This window comes from Saccoglossus kowalevskii, chromosome 11, assembly GCF_978046115.1.
Source record: "Saccoglossus kowalevskii chromosome 11, keSacKowa6.1, whole genome shotgun sequence".
In the NCBI taxonomy this organism is placed as follows: Eukaryota; Metazoa; Hemichordata; class Enteropneusta; family Harrimaniidae; genus Saccoglossus; species Saccoglossus kowalevskii.
In genome coordinates, this window is record NC_140651.1 from 29,849,519 (window position 1) to 29,866,299 (window position 16,781).

Consider the following 16,781-nt stretch of genomic DNA (forward strand, 5'->3'; position numbering starts at 1 on the left):
TTACTGCGTACACAAGGTAATGTCACTATGTACACTGGGTAATATCACTGGGTACACTGGGCAATGTCACTGTGTACACTGGGTAATGCCACCGTGTACACTGGGTAATGTCACTGTGTACACTGGGTAATGTCACTGTGTACACTGGGTAATGTCACTGTGTACACTGGGTAATGCCACCGTATACACTGAGTAATGTCACTGTGTACACTGGGTAATGTCACTGTGAACACTAGATAATGGCACTGCGTAATACCACTATGTAAACTAGGCAATGTCACTGTGAACACTAGATAATGGCACTGTGTACACTGGGTAATGTCACTGTGTACACTGGGTAATGTCACTGTGTACACTAGAAAATGTCACTGTGCACACTGGGTAATGTCAATGTGTACACTGGGTAATATCACTGTGAACACTGGGTATTGTCACTGTGTACACTGGGTAATGTCATTGCGTACACTAGGTAATGTCACTGTGTACACTGGGTAATATCACAGTGAACACTGGGTAATATCACTGGGTACACTGGGTAAGGTCACTGGGTACACTGGGTTATGTCACTGCATACACTGGGTTATGTCACTGTGTACACTGGGTAATGTCACTGTGCACACTGTGTAATGTATGTGGATACACTGGGTAATGTCTCTTTGTATACTGAGTAATGTCACTGTGTACACTTGGTAATGTCATAGGGTACACTTGGTAATGTCACTGGGTACACTGGGTAATGTCATTGTGTACACTGGGTAATGTCACTGTGTACTCTGGGTAATATCATCGGGTTCACTGGGTAATGTCACGTGATACACTGGTGATGTTACTGTGTAGATTTGGTAATGTCACTGCGCACACTGGGTATTGCCGCTGTGTACACTGGGCAATGTCACTGTGTGCAATGGGTAATGTCACTGTGTTCTCTGGGTAATATTACCGGGTTCACTGGGTAATGTCACGTGATACACTGGGTAATGTCACTGTGAACTCTGGGTAATATAATCGGGTTCACTGGGTAATGTCACGTGATACACTGGTGATGTTACTGTGTAGATGTGTTAATGTCACTGCGTACACTGGGTATTGCCGCTGTGTACACTGGGCAATGTCAGTGTGTACAATGGGTAATGTCACTGTGTACTCTGGGTAATATTATCGCGTTCACTGGGTAATATCACGTGATACACTTGGTAATGTCACTGCGTACACAAGGTAATGTCACTATGTACACTAGGTAATATCACTGGGTACACTGGGTAATGTCACTGTGTACACTGGGTAATGCCACCGTGTACACTGGGTAATGTCACTGTGTACACTGGGTAATGTCACTGTGTACACTGGGTAATGTCACTGTGTACACTGGGTAATGCCACTGTGTACACTGGGTAATGCCACCGTATACACTGGGTAATGTCACTGTGTACACTGGGTAATGTCACTGTGAACACTAGATAATGGCACTGCGTAATATCACTATGTAAACTAGGAAATGTCACTGTGAACACTAGATAATGGCACTGTGTACACTGGGTAATGTCACTGTGTACACTGGGTAATGTCACTGTGTACACTAGATAATGTCACTGTGTACACTGGGTAATGTCAATGTGTACACTGGGTAATGTCAATGTGTACACTGGGTAATATCACTGTGAACACTGGGTATTGTCACTGTGAACACTGGGTATTGTCACTGTGAACACTGGGTAATGTCACTGTGTACACTGGGTAATATCACTGCGTACACTAGGTAATGTCACTGTGTACACTGGGTAATATCACTGTGAACACTGGGTAATATCACTGGGTACACTGGGTAAGGTCACTGGGTACACTGGGTTATGTCACTGTATACACTGGGTTATGTCACTGTGTACACTGGGCAATGCCACTGTGCACACTGTGTAATGTATGTGGATACACTGGGTAATGTCTCTTTGTATACTGAGTAATGTCACTGTGTACACTTGGTAATGTCACTGGGTACACTGGGTTATGTCATTGTGTACACTGGGTAATGTCACTGTGTACTCTGGGTAATATCATCGGGTTCACTGGGTAATGTCACGTGATACACTGGTGATGTTACTGTGTAGATTTGGTAATGTCACTGCGCACACTGGGTATTGCCGCTGTGTACACTGGGCAATGTCACTGTGTGCAATGGGTAATGTCACTGTGTTCTCTGGGTAATATTACCGGGTTCACTGGGTAATGTCACGTGATACACTGGGTAATGTCACTGTGTACTCTGGGTAATATTATCGGGTTCACTGGGTAATATCACGTGATACACTTGGTAATGTCACTGCGTACACAAGGTAATGTCACTATATACACTGGGTAACATCACTGGGTACACTGGGTAATGTCACTGTGTACACTTGGTAATGCCACCGTGTACACTGGGTAATGTCACTGTGTACACTGGGTAATGTCACTGTGTACACTGGATAATGTCACTGTGTACACTGGGTAATGTCAATGTGTACACTGGGTAATGTCACTGTGAACACTAGATAATGGCACTGCGTAATATCACTATGTAAACTAGGCAATGTCACTGTGAACACTAGATAATGGTACTGTGTACACTGGGTAATGTCACTGTGTACACTGGGTAATGTCACTGTGTACACTAGATAATGTCACTGTGTACACTGGGTAATGTCAATGTGTACACTAGATATAGTAACTGTGTACACCGGGTAATGTCACTTTGTACACTGGGTAATGGCACTGTGTACACTGGGTAATGTCACTGGATACACCGAGTAATGTCACTGGGTAATGTGCCTCGGTACACTGGGTAATGTCACTTTTTACACTGGGTAATGTCACTGGTACACTGGATAATGTCACTGGGCAATGTGCCTAGGTACATTGGGTAATGTCACTGGGTACACCGGGAAATGTTACTGGGTTCCGCGGGTAATGTCACTGGGTACACTGGGTAATGTCACTGGGTAATGTGCCTAGGTACATTGGGTAATGTCACTGGGTACACCAGGAAATGTTACTGGGTGCGGCGGGTAATGTCACTGGGTACGTCACTGGGTACACCAAGTAATGGCACTGTGTGCACTGGGTAATGTCACTGGGTACACTGGGTATTGTCGCTGGGTACACCGAGTAATGTGCCTAGGTACATTGGGTTATGTCCCTAGGTACACCAGGTAATATCACTGGGTACACTTGGAAATGTCATTGTGATGCTGGGTCTTGTCATTGGGTACACTGGTTAATGTCACTGGATGCACCGGGTAATGACAATGGGTACACATTATGCATATAAGCCTCAAATACATTGCGCTACAAGTGCTGGTTTAGTATAAATCACTTCCATTTGAATCCAAATACGACCGAAGTCAGAATATTGTTGTTATTACGGTGAGCCCATTGCTATACTAAATTATGACAATACCTAGAGGGCGGTGTTAACAAATTAAAAATAGCAGTTAATCATTAAAGCCTTTTTTAAGCTACATAATTATTAGTTTGTCATTATGGATGTGACAAGTAGAAGTAAATACGATGAATATGTGCTGCAATATAACCGACAGAAATGTGGCTACTATCTAATACTAGCTGTGATAATAATTCTTGGTTACGGCTTTTAATTTCCATTCCAAACCATTCTAAAAGTACAGGGAATAATCTAAAATGATCCTCGTAAAAACAATACGAGTAACATTTAATTGAAACAATAATACGAATATGCACACTGAATGCAATGCACCCTAAACACACCATTGAGGTTAGATAAATATCTATACTTTCTTGGACTGCAGTCGGACATGCTTGTCTATATAAACTGTCACACACAAAAACGCATGGCTCATACAAACAAATTCTGCAAGAACATGCTATATAGCAGCACACTTGGTGTGGGATCACGATGTTGCTGACCAAGCCTAATTTTGTGCGTGAACGTGTGATTTATGTACATGTTTGGTGGTCATTTGAAGGTCCATGCGCCTGTCGGGCAATCGATATAATGTAGAATATATAAATAATATATATATAAATTTCAATAATATTAAAAATCAAAACGTCTATGATTTATAGACTACGGAATTAAAAAAGATGTAGTTACTACAAAAACTGTACATCAAAAACAACTGATACACTTCATCTATTACATGATTTACTATTTATTATTTATCTACGAATAGAACCTTATCCAGGCGATTTTATGCTTGTCGTTGATTGGTCGATGAGTCATAGCAGTACTACTTTCAAAGACGCCCATCAAAAAATTGCCATGCGTACGCGTTGTTTGTAGATTCTGGCTGTTTTCAAAATGAGAAGCTCATTTTTTTCGTAGCACAAACGCAACAGTATGCACAGTAGGAAGATTTTGGTGTCAACACCAGTAAGTGCTTTCGTTTGTTATATTTATTCTCCTGGCCATCGACTGACTCGGCTTGATGAAACGAGTAGCAACTTCGTAACTGTTATTCCGCGATGAAATTATTTTCTTTTGTAAATTATAACTATTTCACCTTCTCCAGGGCGTTAACGGAAAAATCATTATTAGCTATCGATAACATATTTTAAAACTGGTAAAGTAAAAAGAAATCAACACGAGAGCCCCCTAATAACAAAAACACGCCAAAAATACGCTTAGTAAAAATCTTGTTGGGTTTCACCACAGAATGGCGGTGTGTAGTGGCAGAGATACTTTCGGCGATCTAACCACAAAGAATTCTGTAAAGGAGAATATTGTCATCATGACCAACGCTGTTGTGTGGTTATTATCAGGAGAATAACCGCCATCTGGAATTTGTTCTAAAACGTATCGTAGAATTCAGTTGCATCTTTCCAATCATATTAAATTTTGAAAGATATATTTTAAAAACAATGCCCGGTAACATGAGACAATTAGCCACACTTATACTGTTCCCAAATTTTACAATTTTGTGTAATATTGGCAAGTTTGAAAACAGAGGACAATACACAAGCATATACAGCTTTTTTTAAATGGTTGTTAAAAACTGTCGAGTAATAGGCACTCGTTTAAAATTGATGATCATGGCCACCGCCATTGAGCACATTAACATTAAGCAAATGTATATTCAATATATTCGTATGTTTAATGACATTTTATTGTGATTTATTAACTCGAATTATAAATGATAATAAATCATCAATAGTTGATACTTGGTGGCGATAGTTTCAATTTTACGCAAGTCGTGACACAACTCTATATATAATCATCTTCTATACATACTGTGCTCAAATAATAATGTGTATAGCGAAAGTAACGGAAAAATGATATGGTTTTGTTATGTAAATGAATTCACAGGTGGGTATACATACATATAATTGGTAAATTGTAGCATTCTTCCCCCAGCGTATATAATTATATATAATAAACCCAGACATATGCTAATTAAGCTATTGAATATCGTTTCAATCAAAATATTTTTGGCCAGGTTTGGTTTGTTATCAGTTTAAATAGCCATTTTTATATTTGAATGTAAGATTTTACCTATTGTAATGCATGGCTTTGAAATATAGGGCTTTGACAAGGGGAAATGCCGTAGAAAACTTCATATCAGCATTGCAAATATGCTTGTAGCGCTTCTAGATGAATTGGGTCAACATAGCTTAAAGTTGTGTCGTTTTGTAAGAATTGTAAAATACTGCCTTCGTATACTCAGCGGAAATCAAAATTGTAACGTTTAAACAAAGTTATATTTTTCAACACTGCCAAGCAAATATCGGAAAACCGTGTTTGGTGTAAAAGTTAAACACTCTGTTATTTTTGTATGGTTTTGGTGAAGCATGGATTAATCGAGGTGTGGGTTGTGAGAAATATTTCCTGGCAACTCTTAAGTCATAATATTATGAGATCGATTATCAATGTTGGCAAGAAGAACTAAGAGGATATCCTAAACCAGATCAGATTCTGTATGAACAATTTAAATTGTGTTGCTCGACGAAAAATATTTAAACTACATGATAATACTGATTTCTTGCACACTTTACTGAGATTCCGTGTTTCTGTACATTCACTCAACTATATGCAGGCATGGTAATAAATAATCTGGTCAGATCATACCTTGTATATCCATTCTATACAGCTAGTATAGTAGAGCTTGAATCTTATCTGCCCAACGTTTCCTGGATTGAGAGAAAAAAAATATATTCCTAGCTATTGTTGTATAGTATCCTATCTTGGTAAATTTGATGAGTACTAACCGCAATCAAATTATATAAAATCTATCCAAACTTTGTAGTTTTATGCTGCTCTATTCCTCAACAATATACATGTTGGCGTACTGTGCATGTGTGGGCCTGTGACTCAGTTTCAGTACCAATGCGATTATATGTGCGAGTTGTTTAAAATAGTAATTAGGAAAAACGAGTTAATAGTTGATCTGCGGTTCTCTAAAAGATAGTAAGCGCTTCAACGACCTATATATCACATGAAAGCTTAGATATAAGCAAACATAATAGTACATATACCATACCAGTGTATGTTTCAGATTACCTGAAGAGCAATTTTGCAATTGTGGTTGCTTGACCTGTGTTTTATAACAACGGCCAAACAACCCGACATGTCATGACAATTTGTTGTCGGTGACCCAACTCTAGATATCCCATTGAGTATATGTGAACATATGCACAAGTGTCAGAGTAATAAGAACATTTACTAAATAATGACCAATGAATTTTAGTTAATACAATGTTTCTTGCAGCAGTCAATTATAATTATCAGAGTACACTGAAAAACAAATGCTTTAATAAATAAACCAAATATTAAATGATATATTCAACAATAGTTGACAAAGGCATAGATTAAAAAAAACGACAAATGAGTTTATACATCTTTGAACAATTGTTTTCGTGAAGCATTTGTTTAAGTAATAAACAAACAGAATACCATAATACAAGACGGCTCACTGAATGATACATCAATTTATTAATAATAATTGTTATTATCAAAAATCAACTCTGGCAATCACCAATGTTAATGACACAAAACAATATACGAACACATTGAGTTAAAAGTTTCACAATTATAACAGAGATTGAATTTCTTCAGCTGTCCTCCTCTGTCTTACATAGAATAGTATAAATGTTGGAAATAATATCGCTGCATTCTGGTCGTGTGGATGGGGTTTCATTCCAACACTGGGTCATCATAGTATATCTGGGAAAACATTAAATGACTCAAAAATAGTTTTTCTTTTTCACTACCATCGAGATTATTTTTGTCTCAGTCTAAGTATATTATATACATATCAATCTGACCTTGTAATTATAAGTAGAAAATAGATTATAAGTAGATTATAAGTATGTCGCAATGCGTATTTATTTTCTGTGTAGCATACACCATCTCAAAACATTGAAGGTTATAATACACGATGTGTACTACTGGTCGGACCTTCATAGTGCCCTCAACATGCGATAACAACTAACCATTATATTACTTACATTGCCACACTACAACTTGACGGCTTTGGCATCTTGTATCCTTGTTGCAACTCGTGTATAATATCAGCTGGTGTCATTTCAGGGTAAGGTGTATCGCCTAATGTAAACAAGTTGAAAACATCGATTTATTTTTATTTGGGTCTATGCACAAGCGTATTATGCGTTGTTCCTGAAAAATACTCACCAAAATTGAATATTTCCCACATAACGATTCCGTATGACCAGATATCAGATTTGGTGGTATATACACAGTCCATAATGGATTCTATAGCCATCCACCTCAGCGGCAAACGACCCTGTATAAATGGATATGATATATTACATAAAACATTCTAATACAATAATTATTCGGTATGATACGATTAGTAAAATATTAACTTACACACGTTCTTGCTTCAAATTCTTTTGAGTCAATAACTGCAGTCGACATACCCAGATCTGCGATCTTGCAAGTTTTTGCTTTGCCAACTTGGATGTTTTTAGCCGCTAACGATCGTAGAATGCACTGAAAAAATCGAATAAAGTGGTATTAACAGTACGTTGGCGATTTATATATTAAATATAGTGTAATAACGTATACGATAAGTAACACTTACGTCTCTTTCCGCGAGATATGACAGTCCATTGGCAATTTGCATTGCGAAATTTAGAAATTCAACAAACATCTTTATGTCTCTACAGTTGCCTTCAAAGTTGGAAGAGATTTTACATTGTTTCAAATACGACTTTAAATCGCCATACTGACAATACTCCATGACAATGCACTCTGGTTCTGGAGAGAAACATTTTTTTTATATAATCAGTGTAATCCACGTTAAAACAATTGACTATAAAATAAGGTATTTTTTTAATATTGTTTGTGCCGGGCGACATTTTCGGACGTTGATGTCACTGCTGTTTTGCCGTGTACGTTCTCCCAAACCGAATACCGTGTGTTTTGAATATCCTCCGATTTATACTGCCGAGTAAACAGTCGGTTCTGGACACTCATTTTCCCTGGAGCGTGGTGAACACACTACCCTATGTACCACTGTCTCTTACCTTGACAGTATCCAAGTAAAGATATTATATTCAAATCCTCTGGAATGGACTTCAGAGCCTTCATTTCCTTCAGAAAATATTTTCTTCCATTAATACGGTTGGCATCATCTGATATATGGAAAAATTACAAAAATAACGTGAAATATATGATATCACATACGTAGAGACTGCTTAGTGCCAGTCGTTACATCGTAACGTTGTGTTGGAAAATAAAATATAGATAGTATATATAATCTACCTTTGAGAACTTTGATAAGAGCCGGAACTATCTGCGTTAGGCCAACTCGAACTTCTGATTTAATTAATTTAGTATCCATATGACACAACAAGTCTTCTCTGAATTGTACATTTGTAAAAGGAATTCCCTCGTCCATATCCTGGTATTTAAAAGTATCGTTTCATAATAAACATAATAGATGATAATACTATTAGACTATGCTGTTATTGCTCAATAGACAATATGTATAACCGAAAAATGTGATACCTGAATGTCTATAACTTACCATTTCTAATGTCTCGGAGTTTGCTATGAAAACAAAATATTATAAATGTTTTGATAGTGTAAATAATTGGTGTAGTCTTTAATAATCCATTTATATACACAATCCCACCGATGCATGCAACGGCAACTTTATTATAAATACGTTTACTGTTTGGCAATATTTATACACTTTGATGTGTCTCAAAGCCAAGTATGACAACATGTTTCTTTGAAAAATAAAACACCTGGTGACGTATTATACAAAAATATCGTAAATTGTAAACAAAATACACGTAAACATTACCCATGGTATCCTCTTGATGTTTCTGAATAGTCATATACACTGCATTGTCATTTCCACGCCATTGATTTAGTTGCATGTAATCAGGGTTGCTGTATGGTAAGAATTCACAGAGTCAGTACGAGGAATTGTGGGAAACCACACTCTATGATAATCATAAATTGATTCAAAAAATACTTACCTTTCCTGTTTTAAAACTACATCAGATGGTGCTATGAAAAAAAAACAATAATATTAAATGAATGAGTTACCAAAGCGTTAAACTACATCAACACTTTGACTAATTAGTTAATTATTATGCACATTTTCACTTAATTTTTAGTCACATACCTCTGTTCGAAGACTTGCACCTTCTTGCAATATAAAACACGACATAAATGACAATAAGTATTATGATTAACCCTGACACTCCTACTCCAATTATAAGTCCTGTAGATATCGGTGATTCTGTTGGTTCTGTAAGAATTTCTCTAATTTAGAAGGCTGCATCATATATTTATATTCCGTAAAAATCTAATTTCACAATACTCAACACCAGACATAGTTATGTATTGCTAAGATTATTATTATTATATAAACAAAGTATATGATATTTTAAGATGTGTTACTTTTGCTATAATATAACTGTAATTCTTACCTAACACAATTAAAGTTATGACGAAATCAAAATTCCCCAGGGTATTTTGTGAACGACATGTGTAGTTTCCATTATCGTTATACTTAAGTGTTTTAATTTCCAGAGTACTGATCCACGTCGTTTCATTTGTTTGTAGAACCCAAAACCAACGACCAGTGTCATTGACGATAACTTTATTGGTCGGGTCATACCAGGTAAATATGGCGTCTGGATTACTGCTGATATTACACTGCAGCTTCATATCACTGTTTGCGTAATTTTTAACAGTTGTGTGTTGCTCAGCTGTTCCAACTGGAGGGTCTGAAAAAATCAAATGTGTAGGCATGTTACGTAGAATACAAATTGCTAAATTGATCATGTCATGAGGATTATGTTATACCTACAAAATATTACGTAAACAGACATTGACGGAGTCTGTACTTACAATGCACATTTAACGTTTCGGAAATTGACGTAACTGTGTCAGGATACTTCGTATTGTGAGCCTCGCAGTATACGGACTTCCCGTGATCGAAACGAGTGAATGCTCTTGTCAGCGTTTGCGATGTTCTAATTCCATATTGATTCATTTCATATTCTGAATTCCCAGGTATATTGTTTACCACTTTATTTCCTATGAACCACTGTAGATGGGCCTCAGGGTTACTAAGACATGATGTGCAGGTTAAAGTAAGATTTTCATCAGCCACAATCTGTTCGACATAACCTGTCATCGTAGTCTGACATGGATATGGTTCTGAAGGAGGAACTGTAACGAAACCAAATATTCAATTCAAATTACTTGAACAGTGTGTTTCGTAGTAAACATTTACAATCGATGTTTAATGAATCAGGGAGTTAAAGAACGGTGGTCGTCGCGTGTAAAATACATTGTATATTTACAGGAAATTCGAACACGCTCGACCACCGCCCTTTAATAATACAAATGTTACTTACATAATACATCTAATTCAACTCGACGAGATATGACTCTGTCATTTTGCACAATATTATATACCTCGCAGTGGAACTGGTTATAATTGTCTTGAGGTGTTAAGTTGATATGCAGACTCTGTTTCGCAACTATTCCAGCAAAGTCTCCCTCGATATAATACACAGGGCTGATAGACTCATGGATACCAATAGATATAGTTATATTATTTTTAAACCACAGAATTGATGGAGCAGGATTACTCGATCCCGTAGTACAGGTGAGTGTCACGTTGTCCCCTTGATTCACCGAATCACTGTAACCATCCAGATATGCATTCTGAGGACCAACTAATATTATATAAATAAATATAAACAAACATACTATGCATTATTATATAAACGGATACAACTGCATTTTAGGTTGCATTATACTTACATGATACTTGTATCGGACCACATAGGCATGCCAATGGCTGCTGTTGAACCATGTTATAAGCCTCGCATATATAAGTCCCCATATTATCATTTCTATTGAGACTCCACTCATATTTAAGTGTGACTGTTGTGTCATTGTAGAGTGCTGCCGTATGGTCGGTCATGATGTCACCATTAGATTCATTCATCCACCGTAATGTTGCTAATGGGTTGCCATCAATTGACGTACATGTAATAGACATAGTATCGCCTTCGATAAGATTGTCTACATTGCCATAACACGTGGGGTGTCCCGGTGCATCTAATATTAAACATGATTAAATATTGATATAACTCGTCTGCCTACCATATTACAATTATAGAACGGTAATATGAGACCTTAGAGTATATAAATCCACGTTTAGCGTTTATAATAATTATGATTAAATATCACGTGGCTATAAGATCACTTACATTTCACATCGAGTTTCTTCGTGTAGCAGTGACGTTCTGTTAACACGTGCATACCTTCACATCTATAGGTTTGACCATTGTCGTATTTATCCAAGACCAATGTCAGCTCATTTACTGTAATCAGATATTGATCACCGGGTGATGGTGTAGAATAACCTTGATCTTGTAATTGAACACTATCATTGTACCATACTAGTTGTGGATATGGATTACCATCTATGGCAGTACATCTCATCGTTATTACGTCTCCAGTTGTCAAGCTCTGATTTCCGGGAAGTATTTCACAAGTTGGCCAAATTGTATCAGGTTCATCTAAGAATTAAAGCATTAAACACAACATGACGAGTGTGTTATTGTTATTAAGTATGTATTTATGTACGTATCTGGACTCGCTGATGCATTAAGGAACACTTTAGCTAGACATAAAGCAACACTACTTTTTAGCTATTGTTGTAACTATATGTGTTATCGAACATATTATAATTTTTTACATTGTCATGTTTGCTCAGGTGCAGTCAATGAAGCTGTCGATCGAAAAACCTTTTTCAAGAAGATTTTTCAAAGCAGGAAAACATTTTCTTGGGACAGGGGAAAATTGTGTAATTTTTTAAAAACTGTTTTGAAGGTGGGGAACGTTGGTGAACTTGAAGATGAACATTAATTGTGAAGGGAGGGACAAGTTTCTGCATGTAATATAAATTCTTTACCCTCTGAGTAGGTTATTGGTCAACTTTTAATTCCCCCTCTTTAGTCCAGATTAATCATTCTAACTTTCTAGATCTGTAAAATGCATTTCGACATAAAAGAATATCATAACACTTGTATGATGTACCAGTTTGCTGAACAGATTTATTAGCAGTGCCTGATTAAATAAAGCCCCTCCACGCAATCAGGACGTTTTATTACATGAACATTGCTTAATTCAGTGTTCTGCCAAGTCACCATATGCAATGGCTGAGTGACTCGACATGGTCCATAGTCTTTATCGCGCTTCAAAATATCGATAGATAAAATATTTATATGAGATGACTGGTACAACATGGCTGTTTCGCAGAATCTAACAGGATCTAGTTTTAGCTGTGTGCCGAAACCTAACTAACGATAATTGATTTGTCAATCAGTAAAAAAAAATGTTCAACATTCAACTCAAACAGATACCATGTTGGTTTTTGGTAGGTAGGCATGTGGTTATGTGATATAGGTGTATCTGTGATCACAATAACTTAATAACAGCTACAATGCTTACTTTTAATGGCTTTTATTAAAGATCTAGAACGAACACATTAACCATTTGTTACCCGTTGCGAACTGACGCTATCAGGTATATTTTCGTAATGGTTCACAGAAAAGAATACCTTTCAAAGAGTATTTTCTTTCAAAGAAGACACGGGTAGTAAGTTTTGATGTAAACAATTCTAAATATATTTACATACATAGTACACTGAGAAATCTGTTATCACTCCTATAGGAACCAGCAATATTGGTGACCATACAGGAATACAACCCCGCATCACTTCTCAAAACACGAGATATGTCTATGTGTGGATTTGATGAATACATTCTCGTTCCATTACAGTACCATGTGTACGACACGCCATACGTACTGGACGTGATGCATGTCATGGTGACATTGGAAAACTCGGGTACTAAAGATGTAAACCATATTATTGCATTCGTTGGAGGTTCTGTGTGGTAATAAGTGAGGTTTAGTTAGTCAATAAACCCATGCTGGAACTTTATTAACACACTAAATGTTTAAGTTAATATGTTACATTGGCGTCTTTCAAAGCAGTATAACTTACAAGTACATCAGATGTACCTACCGAGCACGTTCAACACAACTCTGTCATAGATGGAGTAATACCGGTAATCATATGTATAGCACCAGTATACACCGTTATCTTCAATTATCGTATTGTTTATTTCTATAGAAACGACATCTAAATATCGGTGTCTATCATATCCCGGATACAAATACTTATATCCCCACCAGTATTTAAAGGCAACGGTAGCATTGTGACCTGCGGGTACTTCCATATACCAAACATTGTACCAGTGAGTTATGTTTGGTGTAGTACATGGTAGAACGGCAGTATCACCCACTGCGACATCAACATCGGCTAAGCTAGACTCTGTAAATAGAAACATTCATAAATAGTTGGTTATCTCTTTGTAGCCTAAAGAAAGTTGTATAGATGACTGAAATGCAATAGGTTGTCTTCAGAAAAAATGAAATATTGTATTTGCTGCATGCATTGTGCACCATTTCAAGACAAATTATCAATACATAATCAAAGCCTTAACGAAGTGTTAAAGATTCTTTCCCAAAAATAACACTATTTATGATCGTAACAACGTTCCATTATTATTGTACCACAGCATAATTTACTACAATTAACGAGGTATCGTTATGGTAGGCAACCTTCAAATTCCGACACTGCGTGTCAGTGTTGTATCTTGTGTTGTATGTATGCAAGTGTAAATGCTACCTATACATATAGCGGATTTGACAACAATTCCTATGCCATGTTTGGGATTATACGTGAAAGGTCTGTGTAACTATCTTCCAATCATTATGGAATTAACTGCGTCAACGCGGTTACACACAGTCACTTGCAGACAATAACCACGTTTCCCACAAATTGACCTCTTTTTAGTGTTGAGACCAGGTTTGAACTATAATCTGTGTATTTGCCGTCTATGTACACATCACACACGTAATGTTATCCACCATTCAGTATCTCTAATATGAAATAATATACATGTTATTATAATACACTAATATTTGGTAGACAGTATCCCCACGAATATAACTATGAATGCATTTAGTCCCACCCAGTGTGTCTACTATTAGATTACACGGCTCCGATATAGAATATCGTTGATAGTATAACAGATATTTTACAAAAAAACTACTAGTAAATCAAATGTCAGGGGTATAGTAGAAAGGTGAAATATTTGCAATGACCTGTTTTGGACAATAGACTAACATTTAATAAATCTAGAAAATAACCACTTGTGTGTATACTTGGTAAATGTACACACTGTTTTGAAGAAATCAATAATATCATATTTGAACTCACATTTTAAACATAACATTTTAGTTTATGATTTGAATAGGCAGTGTAGTTATTGTCGCCATTAGTAAATTACAGACAATACCCTCTCACGTGATATTGAAACCTTAATGATTGTTATCGCGAAAAAAGTAAATCTCACATTAACAAGAACACTTTCTTACCGTAAAACAATAAGAAGAATAAAATTTCAACAGCAATGAACATCCTAATTAACAAATATCGCATAGTTAGAACATGTTAATTTCAGGTGGCTATAACACTGACACGGAACAAGCACGGAAACCGACACGGAACAAGCACGGAAACTGACACGGCAAATAGCAAACAAGAGTTAAGTATTTCTTTTTGGAGATTGCGTATGCAAACATTGCAGGGTCATGTTACCAATAAACGTAAGCTTTGATATATTTAAAATTGCCAGCTCTTTATTGGTGGGTTACACAGGGACATGAGTCAAAGGTTACCAGTAAGCTGCCATATAATATTGGTTGAAATGTAAAGTAAACAAAATACATTGCCTAAGTACCTCGACATGGGGACAGTTTGTTATAAATCATTATTTATAGTGATTCTCTACATACTAAACATTCGTGATTACGGCAATGGTTACCGTGTTACCGCTACTTGGATTGTGCAAAAACATCGTAAAACGAGGTATAGGTAGGTGTTGTTTGTATGTGCACTGACTTCGTCAAGCGGTTGTCGATTTCGAAATTGTGTCATCAGTTTTGTTTTGCACAGGTCTGAAAATATAGGGTGTGGCATATCATAGCTACAATTAATAATATTATGAATACTGGTACAATCACGTGTGTTGTGTTTTTATAGTTATGATCGAGAGAATTAAACGATAATGTCAAACCTTCAAAGTTAGTTATGCACTGTATAAATAATAGACTCATAAATTACATCCTTAAACACACATTTATAATGTGACAACAAACACATGCAAGGGTCGTTCACCATTTTTATTCAATTAATATCACGCTGTATTGCTGTAATAAGAATAGTGGTAGAATTACAGTTCATGAGAGCATTGCAAAAATTGTTTAGAAAAGTTTGGCATTACCATCAACTTTACTGGAAACAATCTAACAAACTAGTTACACATTATTTATACCGTGTTGCCATGGCAATGCGACTGATACCGCCCTTTAATACTGCAACTTACTCATGTTTCCGGGCAGATTAGTAAATCGCAACTTTTTTATTCAATTATGTTGATTAATAATACTTTCGGAAATCGTAAAAACAATACGGACAATAGCTGTATTTAAAGCGCAAGTCCATGTTATTTTCAGCATTCCAATGAATATATAACACATTTTTAACAGTGAAAATGAATTTTAAAATATTAATCTAGTGAGTTCACACAACCATAGTGTATGTTGCTTTGATAATTGCACGACAATACCCTCATGAACTATATTAAATGTCATATTCTGTGATAAGTTGATTCGGTTTCCACTGAATACTTAATTGTATTGTATCTTCCTGTGTACTAATATCAGACTGTTAGGAAACTACTTTTTAATTACTTTATATTTTTGTACGACCAGAATACATTCACTGATGCAGTCGTTGCTATCACAACTGGTGATTTTCAGAAAGGTGATAATTTACATACCACAATCTGGTTAAACCAATCATTATTGTGTGTTCAAACAACAATAGAATCAGTGCATCAATGAACAGACTAATGTGCGGTACTCCACAAAGTATGGTACACTTGTTGAATGATGTCATTAATTATCCAAATTGTATGCAAAATCATAACATCAAAACAATAATATTTCTGGGTAATTTAAACTGATTTTTTCATGTGTCCCATACGAGATAGGACATTAAACATTTATCCATATTGTTTCGGAAAAGTGTAAAAAGTAAATTGTGATCAAAAATGTATGTCAGTGGTGTAGTATAAATCTATTATCATGATAATGTTTATTGCTAAGTGGCATGCAATACAAAAGTGTAAAAACCAATAAA

The 16,781-nt window shown here is 36.2% G+C and overlaps 1 protein-coding gene and 1 long non-coding RNA gene across 2 annotated transcripts; one reads left to right on the forward strand and one right to left on the reverse strand.

The window, feature by feature from the left end:
- Positions 1–7,056: 7,056 nt before the first annotated feature.
- On the reverse strand, positions 7,057–9,650 carry LOC144353172 (tyrosine kinase receptor Cad96Ca-like). Its single transcript, XM_078009785.2, has 8 exons — positions 9,606–9,650; positions 8,732–8,870; positions 8,494–8,601; positions 8,049–8,224; positions 7,835–7,957; positions 7,637–7,748; positions 7,453–7,549; positions 7,057–7,168 (listed from the first exon to the last, which is right to left on the reverse strand). Exons 1-8 carry the CDS (start codon positions 9,648–9,650, stop codon positions 7,057–7,059), a joined length of 912 nt encoding a protein of 303 aa, XP_077865911.1.
- Positions 9,651–10,047: 397 nt separating this feature from the next.
- Positions 10,048–12,049, forward strand: LOC144353173 (uncharacterized). The gene is made up of 3 exons (XR_013420747.2): positions 10,048–10,106; positions 10,984–11,102; positions 11,781–12,049. It is a non-coding gene; the product is annotated as an uncharacterized LOC144353173 (long non-coding RNA).
- Positions 12,050–16,781: the final 4,732 nt, after the last annotated feature.

Excerpts from the sequence above, each read along its gene's own strand:
- LOC144353172 (XM_078009785.2), bottom strand. The coding sequence starts at position 9,650 with ATGTCGTGTTTTATATTGCAAGAAGGTGCAAGTCTTCGAACAGAG. Across the intron at positions 7,749-7,834 it reads AATTTGAAGCAAGAACGTGT|GGTCGTTTGCCGCTGAGGTG; the intron begins GTAAGTTAATAT and ends CCATTTATACAG. Across the intron at positions 7,169-7,452 it reads TCAAGTTGTAGTGTGGCAAT|ATATACTATGATGACCCAGT; the intron begins GTAAGTAATATA and ends ATGTTTTCCCAG.